Below are 22,581 nucleotides of genomic sequence, written 5' to 3'. Positions count from 1 at the left end.
ACTTGTGGCTGAAAAACCTTATCACAATATGTTTCAAAGTCGAAATAAACAATATATATATATATATATATAATATATATATATGTTTAATTTGAGTTTAATATCAAATTCAAGACTATTCAAAAATATATATATATATATATATATATATATATATACTACCAATCCCGACGAACTCCGTTTCGCCACCAGATGGTTTCGTGAGAAAGATGAAGAATTTTTTTGTTTGCTTTATATTTGAAAAGGAAAAATTTGATTTTATTATACAACAGTAATGAATTTATTTCGATTATAAAAATGAAGTGTTTTTTAATTGAATTTCTCTAAGTAAATGAAAGTGAATCCGCAAATTATCCGTTTCATTGAAGTGCTCTTTGGTAAACCACATTTTTTGTTTTTGGTCTGACGTTAACACAAACAAAGCGGATGGTTTGAAGTCAAACTGAAGACCAGTCGAAATCATTGGTATGTCACCAAGTCGCCAGCAATTTTTGATTGAATGGTGAAATTCAGTGCGTGTACATCATTATTCTTTGCGGCAAGAATTGCTCGTTGACTTAACCAAGCATAATTCTGATAATTCTCACTAATGTCATTACTCGAATTTTTAATTACGGTGCGTGAAGTTCCAGCAACTTGTATTAAAGCACGATGCCATGCACAACTAATTTTCTTAGCTATAAACCTTGCGGAGCCCGATACTTTTCCAACAAATGCAAGATTGTCGAAATCGGTTCGTGGATTCTGGAGTTATTTCGTCAGACAGCAAAACCCGACTTATTTATATATATATAGAAGATATATATAAATATATATATATATATATATATATATATATAAATATATATATATATATAAATATATATATATATATATATATTAGAGACCCGACAGAACCCACATATACGTTTTTTTAATATCCTATACTTATTTATATAGTTATATCATTATTGGTTTTCGAATTACTATTTACACCAATATATGAGTGATGTTGAATGTAGAACTGTTTCAAATAAAATATATTCTCAATTCCTACAGTTAACATAATTATCCATTTATATTAAAGAATGTTCAATAAATATGTATATAAAAATTATACATGCAAATTTATTTATAGCTCAATTTATTTTTATGCCAAGGGTTATACAATTTTTCAGTCATACCTGTAGATGTGGATGTATAAATAAATGATTTTTTGTTTATTCATGACTAAAACATTGATTTTCCATATTTATCACACAGAAAATCATCGCCTGCCTTTGTGATTTATGGTCATAGCATAAGACACACGTATTTAAAATTGAAGTCTTTTAAAAGGTATAACAAATTCAGAAAGAATTAATATATAGCTTTCGCGGTCTAGGTACAACATCACCTTGAATTTGTCTACCCAAAATAATTGCTTCAATAATGTTGCCTGTAATTTTATAATTACGTACCATATTTTAACTGGCTTTTAGTAATGTACGATCTAAATTACATTTTTTTACTAATAATTCAATATACATTAATATTTAAGTTTATATTTGAACCGAATTAATTTACCAAATCCTGTTCACATGTGCTCTATTCAACCTATGATCAACGAAATTATTGCAGTACATGGAGAGGAGAAGGGCGTGTGTCGGAAATAGGCTAATATTTATCTTAAGTTCAGAAGTGAAAACAATTTGCACTTCGTCACCACCCACCGGATTAATTGAATTATAACTCTTTTAATCCTGATTTTATCAGCTACAACTTTCCCTATCATAAATTTTACCGTAACTTCTCTTATTTTGAAATGGCAAAGGATTGAAAGATTCGAAAAACACTCTGGTTGGACACTATCAATATTTGTGTAACAGAAAAAATAATAAAAAGCAATAATTGGTCAGTAAAATCCCTTGAATTTTCATTTATATACCTTTATACGTATCTTTTATTTTTTTAAATAGATTTTTTTTCATGAAATCATGAGCTTTTTGGAAATCGGTTGCACTAAAGTTATGGTATTTTCTAGAATCCGTCAAGATCTCTTAAACCAAGTTGATTCTAGAGGGAATACGATTATTTTCAATTTTGGTGGAAATGACACTCAAGAACTATTTGCTTCAAATGAAAAAAAATTGTATGCGTCTTTTATCTGCATGATAGCTCACTCATTTTACACGCAGAAGTATTCATTTTAAAGATTATTTTGAGTACTATAAAACCCCATTTTCATATCTAGCCTGATATTGTTCCTAGAACAATTTATAGAACACCGCTTTATTAGGATTTTAATTGACATAATTTTGTTCATTACATGATTTTCGTTTGAAAGTATATTTTTAGAAATATTTGCAAAAAACGATGAAAAACGTAAAAAACAACAAATTTTCAGTAGCCAGTAACTTGATGACTAATTTCTTTTTTGAAAAACATTATTAAACATTTTTCTCTTCTAATTAGTTCTTTTATCGATATCCGACGTTAGTTTGAAAGAGATACAATTGCACCACTGAAAAGGGATGTCATCCCCCCGGGAAGTGGCAAATGATTCTAAATTATTTTTACTTTTAAACTTGAAAGTAAGATGAATCTAATTCCAAAATTTCATGCAAATTGGAGCACATTAAAAATATTCAGACCCAAAAGCCTCCATTGTCTTGAATAAATATTTCATATCCAATGCCAAACATATGATTTTTTGACACAATGAAACTTCTAAATAATTATTTGAATAAGTAAATTATTTTTGTATCGTGATTTAGTAAAGTAAGGCAAAACGCGACTGCATTTAAAAGTTAAAAAATAATGATCAGTCAAAGTGAATTATAGGCTAAGTTTGATGTGCGATCACTGACAGACGCATGCGCAGACTGCATCACCTGTCAAATGTTGACTGTAAATCTTATATTATTTTAATTTTTAGCACATCTCAGCTGCTTTTTGGCAATAATAATGTAGTCATTACATTTTTCTTATTCATAATCATAAATATATTATATTTTAATATTGTCTTAGCATATAAATGAATGGAAATGTTTGGCAAATGACAGTCTTCATTTGTTTTAATGTCAAACCATGCGTTTAATATTTTCAAGGACAAACAATGATAAGCGGTTTTTCGTAATTTTTTCCATTTATTTCTACAATCTAACTATATTTCTATAAATCTAAAAATTCTAGAAAATTTTCCGAACAAGCTTCAGGAAGATTCATGAAAATCCGAATTATAGTTTAGGAGGATTAACCATTCATACATCGTTACAGAAGAATTTTATATATAATATATATATATATATATATATATATATATATATATATATATATTATATATAGATGACCCGACAGACGTTGTCCTGTAACCACATCTACATTTTTTAATATCCTATACTAATATTTACACCGTTCAGTTAAAAATAATAATTATTGTTTTTCGAATATATAGCATTCGCAGTATAGGTACAATATCACCTTGAATGTTTCTACCCAAAATAATTGCTTCAAAAATGTTGTCTATAATTTTTATAATTTCGTACCACATTTTAACTGGCTTTTAGTAATTTTAATATATAAATTGCATTTTTCTGACGAATAATTCAATATACATTATTACTTCATATTTGAGGTTAATTAATTTGTCAAATCCTGTTCACATGTGCTCTATTCAACCTACGATAAACAAAATTATTGCAGTAAATAGAGAGGAAAAAAGCGTGTGCTCTGCGAATTCTTTTACTATGCTCAAATTTGCTTGATATTTTGGAAATAGGCTAATCTTAATCTTAAGTTCAAAAGTGAAAACAATTTGCACTCCTTTACCACCCCCGGCATTAATTAGATTATAACTCTTTTAATTCTGATTTATTTTATTTTTATAATATTTTAATGATAATTAAATAACCTACAACTTTCTCTATCATAAATTTTACCGTAACTTCTCTCATTTTGAAACGGCGAAGGGTTAAAAGGCCTGAAAGACACTGTGGTTTACTGCCGCGCACTCTTTAAGCAATTATAACTCTATCAATATTTGAGTAACAAAAAAATAATAAAAAGCAATAATTAGTAAGAAAAAGACCTTGCATTTCAGAGATAAAATAATGAGAAATGGGTTGTTTTTTTTTAATAGATTTTTTTCGTGAAATCATAAGTTTTTTGAAAATCGTTTGTACTAAAGTTATGGTATTTTCTAGAATCCATCAAGATTTCTTAAATCAAGTTAATTCTAGATGGAATACGATTATTTTTAATTTTGGTGGAAATGGCACACAAACTATTTGAAATAAATGAAAAAACAGTGTATGCTTCTTTTTTGCATGATTTCACACGCCGAAGTACTCATTTTAAAGCTTATTTTGAGCACTATAAAACCCCATTTTCATATCTAGCTTAATATTATTCCTAGAACATTAAAAAGCATCAATATTGATAGAGTTATAATTGTGTAAAGAGTGCGCGGCTGTCCAACCAGAGTGCCTTTCGAGCCCTTTAACCCTTCGCCGTTTCAAAATAAGAGAAGTTACGGTAAAATTTCTGATAGAGTGAGTTGTAGGCCATTGCATTACCTTTAAAGTAGTATATTACAAGTTCTGATAAAATCAGAATTAAAAGAGTTATAATTCAATAATGCCGGGGTTGGTGAAGGAGTGCAAATTGTTTTCACTTCTAAACTTAAGATTAAGATTAGCCTATTTCCAAGATATCAAGCAAATTGGAGCACAATAAAAAAATCGCACACGCTTTTTTCCTCTCCATTTACTGCAATAATTTAGTTGATCGTAGGTTAAATAGAGCACATGTGAACAGGATTTGACAAATTCACTTCAAATACGAACTTAAGTAATAATGTATATTGAATTATTAGTGAGAAAAATGTAATGTAGATATAAAAATTACTAAAAGCCAGTTAAAATATGCCACGAAATTATAAAAATTATAGACAACATTATCGAAGCAATTATTTTGGGTAAAAAAAATTCAAGGTGATATTGTACGTATACCGTGAATGCTATCTATTAATTCTATCTAAATTTGTTATACCTTTTAAAAGACTTCAATTTCCAATACGTATATTTTATGCTATATCACAAAGGCAGACGATGATTTTTTGTGTGATAAATTTGGAAAACCAATGTTTTAGTCGTGAATAAACAAAAAATCATTATTTTATACATCCATAATTACAGGTATGACTAAAAATATTGGATAACCCTTGGCATTAAAATAAACTGAGCTATTGGAAATAAATTTGTTCTATAAATTGCAGTGTATAATTTTTAATATACAATTTTATTGAACATATTTTAATATTTGTTAAAGGGATAATTTAACTGTGGGAATTGAGAATCATAATTTTATTTGAAGCAGTTCTACATTTAACATCACTCATATATTTGTGTAAATAGTAGTTCGAGAAACAATAATTATTATTTTTAACTGAACGGTAAATATTAGTATAGGATATTAAAAAAATGTAGATGTGGGTACAGGACAACGTCTGTCGGGTCCACAACGATCTATTGCCGTTCGTTCTCGTACGTTCATTTATGTTCGTTCGTGTTCGTTCGTTAGGTGTGGACGCACCTTTACCAAGTAATATCGGGTCTTTATATACTGCTAAAATAGGACTACAAACACTTTAGGATGGCGTATTTAAAATATTTGCTGATGGTTATAATGACTGCAATCGATATTGATTTTAAGTTAATCAGCATTATTGATTGCTATTACACATTAATATATATATATATATATATATATATATATATATATATATATATATATATGTTAAAGTAGTTAATTTTGATGTTGAGAAATATGAGTAAGTTCTTCAAGGGCATACATCAAATAAAAGGCAAAGATTTAGTATTTTATGTCATCATCAGTGGATATAAATATGGTCTTACATCAGTAGCTAGCGCAAGGAACATAATCATATATACATTAACTTGTTTTTTTTTATTATATTATTTTGTTGAACAGAGTATAGCAAAATATTTGTGAAATATATAATATATTTTGCACAGAGAACGTAGTTTATGTGACAGAGCCCGAGGCTGTAGTAGCAAAATATATTATATATTTCACAAATATTTTGCTATACTCTGTTCAACAAAATAATATAGAAAAAAAACAAGTTAATGTATATATGATAGTGCAAAATTATGTTCCTTGCGCTAGCTACTGATGTAAGACCATATTTATATCCACTGATGATGACATAAAATACTATGTCGAAACGTTTGGAAAAATTAAAGATTAACTTCTAAATCTTTGCCTTTTATTTGATGTATGCCCTTGAAGAATTTACTCATATATATATATATATATATATATATATATATATCTTATATATAAAAATGGAGCTCTCTTTCAAATGTCCAAGTAAAACTCGAAAACGGCTGAATCGATTTGGCCAGTCTTGAAAAATTCGTGCTAATCAGTATGTGGTCGGAAAGGTGAGATATTATTTCAAAATTCCGTAGAAACTTTACATTTTCAATTTAAAATTTTTAATAGAAGCGTACCTTGAATAAAACAATGGACGGTAGCTAATAAGTGAAATGTCAAACGTTTTTGACAGATGATGTTTAATTACATTTAATAGGATGTTTTACGTGAATATTATGTATTTATGATTAAATTGTAGTAAGTAGTTTTGTTTGTAGTTTTATTTATATACAAAAACGTTAGTAAACGGGCCGCAAGTGTTACTAGAGACTCAAAATATCAAGTTTTTTGAAATGTTAATATGAAAATGCAATTTTTGGCATATTTTTCTCAAACACGGTGCTCTGAAAGATCTCATTTGTATAATTATATACTCATTGGTATTTATAAAATATTTTTTAGGTTATATTAATTTTTATTTATGTTATTTAAATTCAGAACCTAAATTTGGTATCGATCAAAGGGACATTTTGTCGAATAACATTTTCCCAGTTATAATTTTCCGGAATTTATCGAAGAATAGATAGTAATATATGATAGTCCGGGGTTAAAAAGGTCCACCACCTATGTGTCAAAAATCAGTAAAGTTAAGCATTGTTTAACAAGGAATTGAAAAGTAAAGGAAAAAAAAAGATGTATAACCAGCTATAACCTTGATTCTTATGACTTTGCTATCTGGAGATAAACTGTAATCTTTGAAAATCTATAATAAAAGTATTTTCTTCCGTTGGTAGTTTTTTGGCATTAGTTAAAAGTGTAATTATTTTGTAAAACACCTTTAAAATTAAAATAAGACTAAACTAACTAAAAAGGTCTGGATAATAATTTTTTGAAAGACGGCAAAAAAGCACATTTTTACAATGATGAAGTAGCTGGCAGTTTTACTGAACGTAGTCAGATAATTGTTCGTTTGAAATGTGTTATTTGTTGTGATATAATTGATTTGCTTTTCATAATATAGTTTATATTGCTGCTCTACACATATACTTTTTATTAAATTTACTTCAATTCATCGAATGTTACTTGAAACTTTTCAAAAAGCAGATGAAAGAAGAAATACTTAATTCATTTTCTATCTCTTCTCTCTCCTCGCAGTAATTTGAAAATTTTGTATAAGCTCAGTAGTATTTTTTACAATTATACACAAAATCCTGAATCAAAAAAGAATCTGAAAAACTTGAAACGTAATCAATAAGTCGAAAGACCAAAAATGACTTGGATTGAATTATACCATGTTTTCTGTAGAAAGTGTATAAAACTTCCAGTTTGATTGTATTGATGAAATATAGACAAGCTAATGGGATTTATAGCAATCAAACAACACATCCTTATACACTTAAAGTATTAATATTCTTAGCAAAACAACGTTTGCCGGGTCAGCTAGTATATATATGTATATATATATATATATATATATAGTGTATAAATTTCAAACCGCCCGCCATTTACAGATGGCCATATTAATTCATATATAGATGGCTCTAGTAGTCTGTCAGCTTTTAACTTCCCGTAGGGTAAGTTATTGCAATGGGCCGAAAACCGAAATTAAAAATTTTTACATTTCTCGACGGTTTGAATGTTTTTGAACATTTTGGCATACTTCAGAAAAAATGGATGTGTGTGTATGTGTGTGTGTGTATGTATGTATGGATACAAATTTCCAGTCACGTTTTCGGGCGCACGGATCAACCGATTTGAATGGTTCAAAAAACATTCGATTCCTATTAATAGGGAGAAAAGCTGATTAGTTTTTGGCAAAGGCAGGTCCAGCCGTTTCGGAGATGCGGAGCAAAGAGTGCAGAAAATATAAATTGAGTTTTTGAGAGAACGGAGTATACGATTTGAATGATCTAAAAAACATTCAATTAGTAATGACTGGGAAAAGTGTTTATTAGTTTTTGGCAAAGGCAGGTCCAGCCATTTCGAAGATACGGAGCTAAATATGTAAAAAATGGCAGTTTTTGAGAGAACTAAGCGTCCGATTTATATGATTCAAAGAACTTTCTGCTTGTCTTAACAAAATAATTGATTTTGGGGGAAAAAAATTTGTATATCGAAAATAATTCAGATTTTATTTTTAATTCTGACTGTAGTTCTAATATATTTTAAACAAATAATTTCAACTTTGCAATTCAGTTTATATAATTCTTATAAATATTGGACAATGTTACAATATTAATAATAATCTATTTCAAAACATTCAGTATTCCTCGAACATTTCGTTACGGTACGGGATGTTCCAGCAATTTGCCTTAAGGCACGATGCCATACACCCCACTAGTTTCTTATTGTTTTGACATCTGTCCATAATAAAAAATACCCACTGTTTCAATATTCGTACCAGAACATTGCTTTTCATCATTTTGAAAATGTCGAATTCAGCGCCAGAAAATGTGGTTTTGCGGGGATCTTCTTTCATTTTGCGGGAACCTTCTTTCATTTGAAAAAAAGTGCTGCTGAAAGTCATCATTTGTTGGGCTTACGGTAACCATGCTCTGTCCGAAACACAGTGCAAGGAGTGGTTTCGACGATTCAGAAGTGGTAATTTTGATTTGAGAAACGAAGAACGTGGAAGACCACCAAAAAAGTTTGAAAATGCCGAACTGCAAGCATTGCTCGATGACGATGACAGTCAAACTCAAAAACAACTTGCAGAACAATTAAATGTGACACAAGCAAGCATTTCCTTACGTTTAAAAGCTATGGACAAGATTCAAAAGTGTGGAAAATGGGTGCCACATGAATTAAACGAAAGACAACAGGAAAACCGAAAAACCACTTGTGAAATTCTTCTCGAAAGGCACGAAAGAAAGAGCTTTTTTTCATCGAATCGTGACTGGGGATGAAAAATTGATCTATTTTGAGAATCTCAAACGCAAAAAATCATGGGTCGATGGTCAACCCTCAACATCGACTGCGAGGCCAAAATGGTGGGATCAGGAGGGTGTGATTTATTATGAGCTTCTAAAACCAGGCAAAACTGTTAATACCCAACGTTATCGACAGCAAATAATGAATTTGAATGATGCATTGCTTGAAAAGCGACCAGCATGGGTCACCAGACACAAAAAAGTGATTTTCCAACATGATCAAAACCGGTCAGAGACACCATTGCCGCAATTCACTGGGATGTCTTACCCCACCCGCCCTACTCACCAGACTTGGCGCCTTCTGACTTCCACTTGTTTGCTTCATGGGACACGCGCTTGCTGAACAGCACTTACGAAGAAGTGGAAAACTGGCTCGGTGAATGGTTTGCTTCAAAAAACAAACGCTTCTACTGGCAAGGCATTCACAATTTGGCGGAAAGATGGCAAAAATGTGTGGCAAACGATGGCAAATACTTTGAATAAAATAATTTGTACCATTTTCTTACAATAAACGTGTTTTTTCAACTTAAAAAAGGACGGTTTGATATTTATACACCTAATAATATAATATATATATATATATATATATATATATATATATATATATACAGTAGGCCCTCGCTTTACACGGCACTCTGGGTACACGGTTCCCATACTACACGGAGCTAAAAATCCGACATCCCTCCGACTACACGGACTTCTTATTACACGGTATTTAGTAAGCAGCCCATAAGTTCGTTGTGCAAACGGGTATTGATGTAAATTTTGTTATCGACTGTTATCTTTTAGACATGCTTGATTATATAATAGCTGCCTAAGAACACGTTTGAGCTGACTACTGTGTCGCGCCAATTTTTGAATAAGGTGTCAATGTCATAAATGTCATTTCGTCCGTATTACTCCTACTTCAAGTTGTATTCCTTGGTCTCCATACAGCGCGATAAAAATGGTACGATTTGTACCAACTCTGAGTCTCTCATAGCACGGATCCCATACTGCACTATGTAAGGTTCCATAGAACGCACTACGAATTAGCCTGAATTGTATGTTAAATACGAGTTTCTTATAGCACGGTTCCCATACTGCACGGTACGCACTTGCCGCGTAAAGCGAGGGTTTACTGTATATATATATTATATATATATATATATATATATATATATATGTATATATATATATATATATATGTTGTAGAGTTTCGAACAAAAATCCAAAAAGTAATAAAAAACAAAAAAAGTTTTTTAATAAACTATTTCTTTATTTGTTTATTTATAGAATTTTGTGATATGAGTGGAACGTATATTAAATGTTAAATATGTAACAAAGCAACACTCAGATTTTTAACACAACTATACTATACATTCTTTAATATTTTATTTAAACTATATTTAACTTTTGAATATAAAAAACACCAACTATTCCTTGCATTGACAAGTGACAATTGTTTCATTCAATGCTTGACACGGTACTAAAAGACATGTGACACTTGAAAAAATATTTGAAACAAATCTGAAGTAGTGACGGAGACAGGATGGGTAACATTAAAATGTAAACAAAAGGAATGCGCTCGCATACAAAAATCGATAAATATGAAAAAACAGATTAATGTATTGAAGAGAATAAGATAAATGAAACAATTATAAATTATTAATGATGTTTATATAAGTGTCGTGTAAAATATTTGTGTCGGTTCTCAGATTTATGCTATTGTTGGTCCGAACCCTAGATAATATACTAATATACTATATACTTATTACTATACTAATATGGTCCAAACTATTAACATTGATTCTGCCATGCTCCGTTTAAATAAGTCTTTTTCGTGGAATAAGATTTAGGCATTGTCAAAATCAAACTTATGGTTGTTGATATTAGCATGATCCACAAGTGTACTTTTAAATTTTTTGTTATCTATTTTTTCGCATTGTAAGTCATGTTGCCTCTGAGTCTTTTTTCTAAGTTTTGGCAGGTCTGGCCAATATAAGAGCAATTACAATCCAAACAATTTACTTTATAAACTATATCTTTCTTTTTTGTTAAAGGAGTTTCGTTTTCGTTTTTTCTTTAGTGTTGGAATATAAAAATCATAATTGTTTCAATGAAGAAAATCTGTGAAAAAAAATCTGAGAAACATACACCGCCTCCATTAATAAGTTTTACGTCAAGAAAATGTAACAAAGAATCATTTCCTAGCTCCTGCGTGATTTGTAAATATGAATTGTACTCATTGAAATTTTTGAAAACATTATCTATATCTTTATTATTAAGTAATATTAACGTGTCATAGACATATCTGAAATAAACCAAAGATTTGGAAGGTAAAGTGTTTAAAACATGATTTTCCAAATCTTGTAATACTAAATCGGCTAAAACAGGACTTAAGGGGCTGCCCATTGGATAACCTCTCTACATTGTATAATATTTTTTATTAAAAGTGAAATATGATGCTTTTAAAAGTAAATCAATTTCTAAAATAAAAGTTTCTATCGGTAAATATGTAAACTCAACTATTTGCATCCATCTTTTCTTTATAGCTGTAATAATTAGATGATGCGGAAGATTATTAAATATATATAAATATATATCAAATATATTAAATATATATAAATATATATCAATAAGTCACATATATATGTGACTTATTGATTACGTTGCAAGTTTTTCAGATTCTTTTTGGATTCTGGATTTTGTGTATAATTGTAAATAATACTACTGAGCTTATACAATATTTTCAAATTTTTGCGAGGAGAGATAGAAAATGAATTAAGTATTTCTTCTTTAACCTGCTTTTTGAAAAGTTTCAAGTAACATTCGATGAATTAAAGTAAATTCAATAAAAAGTATATATGTACAGCAGAGAGAGGCACAAAGGTCCAATTTGACTTTGAGCAAATATTAATTATATTATAAAAATCAAACCAATTATATCACAACAAAAACACATTTCAAACGAACAATTATCTGACTACATTCAGTAAAACTGCCAACTACTTTATAATTGTAGAATTGTGCTTTTTTGCTGTCTTTCAAAAATTTGTTATCTAGACCTTTTTACCCTATAGGCGGTTTAACTTGTAACGGCCAGGTGGCAAACTCGTTTAAAGTTATTTTAATTTTAAAGGTATTTGGCAAAATAATTACATTTTTAACTAATGCTAAAAAACTACCAACGGAAGAAAATACTTTTATTATGGATTTTCAAAGATTACCGTTTATCTCGCGATAGCAAAGTCATAAAAATCAAGGTTATAGCTGGTTATACATTTTTTTTTCTACTTTCAAATATTGTTGTTAAACAATGCTTAACTTTACTGATTTTTGACACATCGGTGGTGGACCTTTTTAACTCCGGACCTTCATATATTACTATCTATTCCTCGATGAATTCTGGGAAATTATAACTGGGAAAATGTTATTAGACAAAATGTCCATTTAATCGATTGGATTTAATCATCCAAATTTAGGTTCTGAATTTAAATAACGTAAATAAAAAATAATATAACCTATAAAATGTTTTATAAATACCAATGAGTCTCTAGGAACACTTGCGGGCCGTTTACTAACGTTTTTGTATTTAAATCAAACTACAAACAAAACTACTTACTACAATTTAATAATAATTAAATAATATTCACGTAAAACATCCTATTAAACGTAATTAAATATCATCTGTCAAAAACGTTTGACATTTGCCACCGTCCATTGTTTTATTTAAATTACGCTTCTACAAAAAATTTCAAATTGAAAATGTAAAGTTTCTACGCGATTTTGAAATATTATCTCACCTTTCCGACCAACTCTGGATTGGCACGAATTTTTCAAGGCTAAGACTGGCTAAATCGGTTTAGCCGTTTTCGAGTTTTACCGAATCATTTGATCGAGAGCTCCATTTTTATATATAAGATATATATACACATTTAATTCAATCCTATTGAAATGCATGCTTCTATGTACATGTATGTAGATTGTAGAGGATCTCTTAGCGATATATATTTCATAATCAACTCACCTGATTCTGATTGCATAATATCTAGTTCTTTCTGGTTTGAAAAACAACATGAAGAATTAAGAAGATTTCTTCCTTGCAAATTTAATTTTGAAGAATTAAATTTAGCACCTGATCTGAGACTATATTTTTTAAATGGGGTACTCGTTGAGTATTTTATTTCTCCATCTGATAAAAGCATTGTACCATCTTGTAGAAGTGACTCAATGTTAGAAGAACCTGGTTGTAGTTAATAAATTATATATATATATATATATATATATACATGTATATATATTATATATATATATATATATATATATATATATATATATATATATATATATATATATATATATATATATATATATATATATTGTAGAGTTTCGAACAAGAATCCAAAAAGTAATAAAAAACAAACAAAAAAGTTTTTTAATAAACTATTTCTTTATTTATTTCGACGTTTCGGAACTAGGTAGTTCCATCTTCAAGACATCTGTCAAGAAACATGATCTTGATGAGATTTAAGCAAACAATATGTTTAAGAAAAGAAAATGGATTTTTTGATTAATAAATTAGTTGAAAAAATAATGTACAGAAATATGATAATATGATCAAAATGAAAATGATAAAAATAAATGAGTGGATTATATAACAGGATCCTGTTTATTATAAAACTTTTTTTTTTTTTATTACTTTTTGGATTCTTGTCCGAAACTCTACAAAATATACACAAGTTCAAGACTCTACCATTTAATATATATATATATATATATATATATATATATATATATATATATAACAAATGTATTCTGAGTGGATAATAGATATTAATTTGGAAATATGAACAAACAACACTCTTTTTAGCACTAATTTATTAAATAATAATTTTCATAAACGTTTCGAGACTAGGTTTGTCTCATCATCAGTGTGTCATAATTTAAAATTTAAAATATGGAAACCTAAATTAGCATTATGTGTTATTCGTTACAAGTCGCTCGATACACTGTCTTCTGCCACACCAACGATCGTCGAAGTCCGAATTCTCTAATCACTTGAAAACCACTTGAAATTCAATAGTCACGCGATAGGAAAGGAAGGATTAGGGTCCAGTTGAAAAATAGATGTCGTTAGGGGAAAAAATATTCTATGAAACAAACGGTTTGTTTATAAAATTTGTTTTAAATTGTTCTAATTAAAAATGTATGTAGATATATATACATACTCATATATACAAATGTATACCCAAAGTACAAAACAACACATATACAACATGCACATACATAGATAAATACACACATATATACATACACATATATTCACATATATATACATATATATACATATATACACACATACATATATATATATACATATATACACACACATATATATATATATACATACATACAGACCTCGGGGCTGAGGAGAAACTGCTACCGGGCGCGTCTCCACGTGTGGATTGGAGAAAGCCCTCCCTGTTCTTGGCTCGCTAAGCCTGCTTAGTGGTTAGGAACATAGGGTAGGAGTGAAATAAAATAGCTACCGTGTGCAAAACTCCCCTACATGTAGGTAGGGTTGGTCACTCCACCTGGCCAAGCAAAGCGGAAGAACGTCAATGATTATGGAGAACAGTAAAGTGGAATCGTTTGAAATCGTTGTGAAAATGATTACTTAATAAATTAGAGCTAAAAAGAGTGTTGTTTGTTCATATTTCCATATATATATATATATATATATATATATATATATATATATATATATGAGTAAATTTTTATAGGGCGATACATAAAAGGAAAAAAAAAGATTTATAAATTAATCTTTAATTTCAAACATTTCAACATTCAATTTAATGTCATCATCAGTGTATATATATATATATATATATATATATATATGTATATATAAATATATATGTATTGATGTTTCTTTTGAACATAAATCATAATAAAAACAATTTGTTTTTTGAAGTATGTTTATACGACGTTTCGATAGTATATGAGGAACGTACTAGTTCCGAAACGTGTATTAAACATCTTCAAAAACAAATTGTTTTTATATTGGATTTACTGTTCGGAAAAGAAACAATCAATATATTGAAAACCAGTTATCTATTGAATATATATATATATATATATATATATATTTTATATATATATATATATATCTATATGTCTATATATATATCTATATATGTATATCTGTGTATATCTGTGTCTATGTCTATGTGTCTGTATATATGTATATGTGATGTATATGTATGTTTTTTGTATGTTTGTATGTCTATATGTATATATGTATGTGTATATATATTCTCTGTCTATCTGTATATATGTACCTCTGTCTCTATATATATATATATATTTTTATATATATATCTATATATATATATATATCTATATATCTATATACTATTTATATATCTCTATATCTCTATATATATCTTTTTCTATATCTCTCTTATCTATTCTTTTTTCTTTTTTATCTATTTAATATCTAGTTTTTATAATCTTTTCTATCTTTCATATTCTGTTTGTTGTTAAGTGTTGCTGTTCTGTTAATTTTTTGTTATATCAATTTTTATACTGTTTTTAGATCGACTGACGTTGAAACGTTTGGAATTAAAGATTATTTTATAAATCTTTGCCTTTTCTTTGTTTGATGTATCGCCCTCAAGAACTCACTCATATATATATATATATATATATATATATATATATATATATATACATATATATATATATATATATATATATATATATATATAATTAAAAATAAATGATTTAGCATAAGTAATTTTCTTGCTAATGTGGCTTACAATTATTATTGCTTTGAAAATCTTCAGAACATTTTTTTTTATTTGAGAGTTCATTTGAAAAAAAATGTGAATTCTGTATTATATTTTCTCCATCATCTGTGAATATATTACTTTTTTTCCTTTCTTTTGTATGTAGTTCATTGTTATGTACATTTTTCTCCAATATTAAAGAAGATTCATTTAGACTTTGGGAGCAATCTCGATGCCCCAAGCTACTTATCATATATACATTTAAATCCTTGTTATTGTAATCAAATTTATTATTTGTTGCAATCAGACTAAGAAATTCACTTTCTAATTTATGTCTGAAACTATTTTTTTTAAAAGTATTGTGACAACCTGATATATTTTTACATTTAGGAAACAATGCAATTTCATCACAAATCAGCTTCTCTTGACTGTTTATTACTACAGACAATTTCTTTAAATTATTGCTAGATTCTTTATTACTATCATCAGCATATTTTAAGAAATTTCTTTCCAAATGTGATATTGATAATGATTCATTCATTTCATCTTTAAAATTATTTGATTTTAAGTCATCATTAATTTGTTTTATTACATGTGAATTATTTGGAACACTGTTATTTGATTCTATACTTTGAAGAGAATTATAATCAAAAATATCAAAAGATTCAATCAAAGTATTTTTGCCTGTAGAAGTATCATGTTTTGATAAACTATTTAAGTCATTAAAAAAACGATTAAGGCAAAAATTTGAAGGCATTGTTTCATGATATGTTTCATATTCAGTCACATTTCTATTTGCTCTAATATGTAAAGAGTTCTCACTAATAGCTGACTCAAATTCATCTTCTTTGCAAAATTTAATACTATCCATATTATCTTTCTCATTTTCTTCATAAAAACTTTTATTGTCTCTATGATAGCTTTCTTCACAATCAGAAAACAAATCAGGAGATTTGCAATATTCAATCCGATATGATACTTGCAAGTTATTATTCAAATTATTTAATGGTTGGAATACACTTGAGGCAGTGTTTAAAATAACACTTTTTGAATCTTTTTTCATTTTTACGATACAATTTTTTAAATGTTGCTCCTGGTATTTTAACATTTCATGCAGCTGTTTATCAGTTTTATTCGATATTACCATATTTGCCCCCGTATCTTCATTCACCCATTTTGAATTAGCGTCACATACATGTCCACTTCGACCAGGAATACTATCCCAATCTTTTAAAAGTGAGTCAAAAACACTGTCATCTATGTTTACTAATGACAAACCATTATAACTCAGCAATCCATCAGCACTCACTTTATATAAGTCATTTATCTTCGAAACATGGCATAATATAATGTCAGAATAGATTCTAAATTTTGCATATTTGTCAGATTTGTGATGAGTACATTTTTGTTCATTCAAAATATGAACAATATTGTGCTCCATAATTTGATTCTGCAGTTCTGTATTTCTTTGAAGTAATGCTGATTTTATGTTATTTAATGCAATATTCACTCTATTTGAATTGACAACTCGAGGTTTTGAATTTTTAAAACCAAATTGCTCAAGTGTTTGCTTAAGAGTGTGCATTCGAACTTGAGTATTTGGTAAACTGCGTATATTATAATCATTTGTTGATAATGATAAGGCCAGGGCAACTTGTGTATCTTCCGGATTAAATCCATCAATTAATGATTGTTCAGTATAGGCTTCCATAAGTTTATCCTCATAATTAGATACCTTAGCTAAAGCTTTTTTTATTTTTGGTTGCTTGTTGTCATTTTTTCTTCTACACTTCCTGTTTTTACTATTCTTTGCATAATGTTTTTGAATACTTGGGCTTTTAGTGGGATTTGTTAATTTCAAGTCAACAGTTTCATTAAAATTCATATAAGGCTCTCTATCACCAAATTCACCTGCAGTCTCTAAACAAGTTTTATCATTTAATGCAAGTATTTTGTTTTCACTATTAGCCCTTCTAGAAGATGCAGGACATTCAAAATATCTGATTAACATTTGACTTTCAAACTTTTCACTGAAATCAAAAGAAAGTTCAATCAAACTTAATACACATGGAAATCTAAATTTGTTCTGGACAAATTTTAATTCAACTATTATTACAAGCTAAAAAAATCCATAAATATTTCACAACCCTTGAGAATTAAAATATATTTACTCCAATTATTAATGTAAATTTTTAGGTTATGACAGAAAATTAAATATAAATTGATTTCATGTCCAAACATTAAAAAGGCATATTAATAAACGTTATAATTTTCAAAGTATTTTATTTACTTAATATTTAAATTCAATATTTTGACAAACATAAGTTAATCTAACATATTGATAAATAATTTTTATACCTATTATTAGTTGATTTCATCTTTGATGAATATGCAACACTATTCCAAAATTTTTATTTACAAAAAGCACATCAATCATTGATCTTTTTCTTCTTCTCTACCCTGTTTAATTAAATCAGAAGGTGTCAGTGGGGTGAAAGACATTCTAAGTTTTTTCTCAATTTCATGATCAGTCGGTGTAAAGAAAAATTCTTTACATTTCAATCTCGTGTTTTCTGATACAGAGAAGCTGAAATGATTACACATTTTATGGACAAGATATTATTGCTATTTTAAGAAAATCATCTATTATTTTCCAAATAGTTTTAAAATTCGTTATGGTTATAATTACACAAAATCTTATACATAATGCAAATCAAGTAGATATTGTTTCCGGCCCTTACTAAAAAATCGCCCCAATTAAACTGCCAACAATTACACCGGAATATCCAAAATTATTTCTAACTTTATAAGCAGGCGTCCCCCAAGCTCTTCTTGGTTTTCTCGAACTAACGTCAATCCCTCCAGCCATTTTTGCAAAATGTCACCAGGGCTCGTAATAATACATAATGCAGACGTTTCACTCTTCAGTTTTTTTGATTCGGAAAACTAGGTGATGTATCACACATTAGGCGCTGGTCATCGCATATTGTTCAGTAGCCCCACCATAGACCTTGGATACATAGACCTTAGATAGATTGTCTTATTAGATTTATATTATTAGACCTTATTAGTTATTTATATTATTAGTCTTATTAGACCTTATATTAGATTAGATTGATAGGTCTATGAGCCCCACCCATAGATAAGTAAACATAACCCAGTCATGGCCGGTAATCTCCGAACAAATGTCTGTAGTCCGAGTTTAGTTAGAGCCCCTTTCGCCGGTCGCGCTTATTTTCATTTTGATCGAATTATCGAATATGACAGTGACAGAGATGTAAATCAAACGTGGCGTCAATTGTAATAATTTTTTTGTCAAGTGATTACCTAGACAATATAATAAACGCTTGTTAAAGTAAAAAACAAATAAGCTGTATAAGTGCATTGTTTAACGATGAAGAAACACCAAGAAAAATGCATGTATTATGTAGTTCCAGCAAGAAACGACGAAGTAAGAATAAAATGGTTAATAATATTTGCCGGCTTTCAATCTAAGTGAGTACTGTTATTAATATGCATACTTTAAATTACTTTCATTTGATTGTACTATTCTGATATGATTACAGTTAAATAATTCAGAAATATTTGAGACATTTAACTGTATCAATACTAGAAGTTTTAAGGGTATAAATAGACAAAGAGAATTCGTATCAGCTCTCTAAAAGGTATGTTATTGAATAACTAAATATAAATTATTCTTGTTCTAATTATGTAGGTTCATAACTAATAATTCTACATCGATTTTTTCAGCAGTTTAAAAGGAAAATACGCATAATTGTAAAATGTTTAGACGGTTTACTAAACACATTCACAAGTATACAAGTATTGATATGAGATGAATGAACACAGGAAAAACAATAAGAATGAAGTCTGAAATGTGCTGAAATCTTTGCTGATCTCCCACTAATATTGAACATTAGGACTCGTAATTATATATTAAGTCAGTTTAGAGAACATACTAAAAACACTAATGAAATAATTAATGGTGAAATTCTAGCTAGTGTTCAATGTATGTATTTAAGTCAAATAAAGCAAATTTTCAAATTAAAAAAAAAATCTAGCTAGTGCAAAGGTTAATTTAGGTTTGGCTATGTCACAGGAAAAGTTTATGAGTGTTGATAATTGCATTTTGATATTGCAAGAAATATTATTATCTGCGTCGTTTAATGATGATAAAGGGAATCACATTATATAGATTTTCAGGAACGGTCAAATGACAGGCAAAGTATAATCGTTGATCTTTTTAACTTCCCGAAGGAGAAGTTTATGTTTTCATAAAAAAATCCGAATTGCTAATTTTATGTTTTCTCGACGTTTAAAGCCATTCTGAATCGAATGAGACCAAGTTTGGAAAAAGTATGTGTATGTGTGTGTGCGTGTATGTACAGATTTTTTGCCGTAAATCGACAATTTCTCGAAACGGCTAGACAGATTTCAAAAATTTAAAAGCCACTCGATGTATCTCGATGAGAACTTTGTGCGACGATCGGCCAAGCCGTTTCTTTATAAATCGCAGAAAAGTGAAAAATTTTTCGTCTACGTTTTAGCCCGCAATTCTAAATCGATCTTGAAAATTCAAAAACCGTTTGAAAGATATTGGTTGGGAATCGTGGTGATTAGTTTCTGGTAGAGATCGGCCGGGCCGTTTTCTTGTAATAAAGTTTAAAAAAAAATTCGACGATTTTTATGATTATTTTTTTGACGGTAGATACCATAGTCTTCTAGATCATACTAAAATATTACGGCGCTACGACAACTGGTTTAGCCTTGAAAATTTGTCAAAGTTTGCAAAAATTAGTATGATCTTTTTGGCACTTGTCAAAATTAGAACTTTCTTCGACGTTTGCTCAAAAACGCCTAAACCGATTTCAGATATTTAAAAAGCATTTGATGTATCTCGATGAAGATTATCGTTTCTCAGTTTTGTGCGACGATCGGCCGAGCCGTTTCTTTGTAATTTGGAAAAAAGTGTTAAACCTTTCGTCCACATTTAAGCTCATACTACCAAACCGATTTTAAAAAATCAAAAGCTGTTCGAAAGATATTAGTTGGGAATGATACTGATTAGTTTTAGGTGAAAATCTACCGAGCCGTTTTTTTGTAATTAACTGTTGACAAAAAAAATTATGCCGATTTTTATTGAACTTTTTTTGGCGATTTATATATCATGGTCTTATAGAACTTACTGAATTATTACGGCCTTACGACAAGTAGTTTAATTTTTACCAATCATCAAAGTTTGAGAAAATGAGTAGTTTTTTTGACGTTTGTTAAAAATAAAATTAGACGATATAGTTGGTATAACGATAGTGTACTTGGTCTTGAACATAGTAAAACATTAAAGTTCTACGGAAACTGGTTCAATTATAATTATTGATTAATTAAAATTATTGATTTTTGAAAATTTGCTTTTAGAAAATACTCGTTCGTTCGTTTGCAATGATGTGTAATAAATCCACTCGGAATACTTATAATCACTCATAAATTAATTTATTTTTTATTGATTAAGTCGATTATTTACACATATCGGGAAGTTCATGTAACTTGCCTCAAGGCTAAATACCAATCCAACTAGTTTTTATTTAAAGGAAATTCACGATTAATGATAAAATTCTAGCTAGTGCAAAGGGATAAAACACCGTTAATGTGTACTTGTAATGTGTTATTTGAATGCACAATAACAATAGCGTAGAAAAGATTCCCAAATAGGAACTGTACATCATAGAAATTAGGTAATTTAATGTTAATCAAAATAAATATATATGTAAATATATATATATATATATATATATATATATATATGTATATACGAGGTCTGTTCAAAAAGTACCCGGAATTTTCGTTTTTTCAAAAAAATATTTATTTATTCGTCTACATTGATGTGGTTCCCTTCAAAGTAGTCCCCCCCCCAGATATAATACACTTATGCCAGCGTTTTTTCCAATTTTCGAAGCACCCTTGATATTCACTTTTTGATATGTCCTTGAGCACTCTCAGCGATTTTCTTCAATCGAGGAAAACCGCCGTCCTTTCATGGGTCTCTTCAACTTTGGGAATAGGAAAAAGTCACACGGAGCCATATCTGGTGAGTTTTTGCACTTTGCAACACTTTATTTCATTTTTTACGCAAAATTTAATACAAATTCTTTGACTTTTCAATTCTTCCATTGTAAAAATCGCCGAGCTCAGAAAAACACGTCGAACCTTAGCGACTACCACAGACAAAGTAAACAGTGAATATAGCTGAAAATTTCATCATACTTTAGGGGCATGTATACCAACACAATAAAAAAAAAATTTTGACAATCAGACACTCCAGACCCGCGAAATTTAATTATTAGTAATTCCGGGTACTTTTTGAACACACCTCGTATATACACACATACGGGTATGAATTGTGGTTATATATAATAAATATATATAATATATATATATATATATATATTAAATAATATATACTTTCATGTACATTTTCTATTCTCTTTGTGCTCAGCCTAATATGATAAAATGATATTACA

At 28.9% G+C, this 22,581-nt stretch overlaps 2 protein-coding genes across 2 annotated transcripts in view; both read right to left on the bottom strand.

Moving 5' to 3' along the window:
• LOC113367224 overlaps positions 1-19,135 on the bottom strand; it is a 104,428-nt gene extending 85,293 nt beyond the window's left edge. The window contains exons 1-5 of the mRNA XM_026608851.1: positions 18,805-19,135; positions 18,422-18,650; positions 16,694-18,093; positions 16,094-16,609; positions 13,300-13,515 (exon numbers count right to left, since the gene is read on the bottom strand). Of these exons, the coding sequence (XP_026464636.1) occupies positions 13,300-13,515; positions 16,094-16,609; positions 16,694-18,093; positions 18,422-18,441 (2,152 nt within the window). The 5' untranslated portion in view covers positions 18,442-18,650; positions 18,805-19,135. The remainder of the gene's footprint in view (positions 1-13,299; positions 13,516-16,093; positions 16,610-16,693; positions 18,094-18,421; positions 18,651-18,804) is intronic.
• Positions 18,497-22,581, bottom strand: part of LOC113367223 — a 9,161-nt gene continuing 5,076 nt past the window's right edge. The window contains exon 3 of the mRNA XM_026608850.1: positions 18,497-18,636. Within this exon, the coding sequence (XP_026464635.1) occupies positions 18,497-18,636 (140 nt within the window). The remainder of the gene's footprint in view (positions 18,637-22,581) is intronic.

The sequence above is a fragment of the Ctenocephalides felis genome, unplaced genomic scaffold, assembly GCF_003426905.1.
Source record: "Ctenocephalides felis isolate EL2017-DRISC unplaced genomic scaffold, ASM342690v1 CF-g0.4_SCAFFOLD_01170, whole genome shotgun sequence".
NCBI classification, from domain to species: Eukaryota; Metazoa; Arthropoda; class Insecta; order Siphonaptera; family Pulicidae; genus Ctenocephalides; species Ctenocephalides felis.
This window is presented reverse-complemented; position numbering and strand designations above follow the sequence as displayed.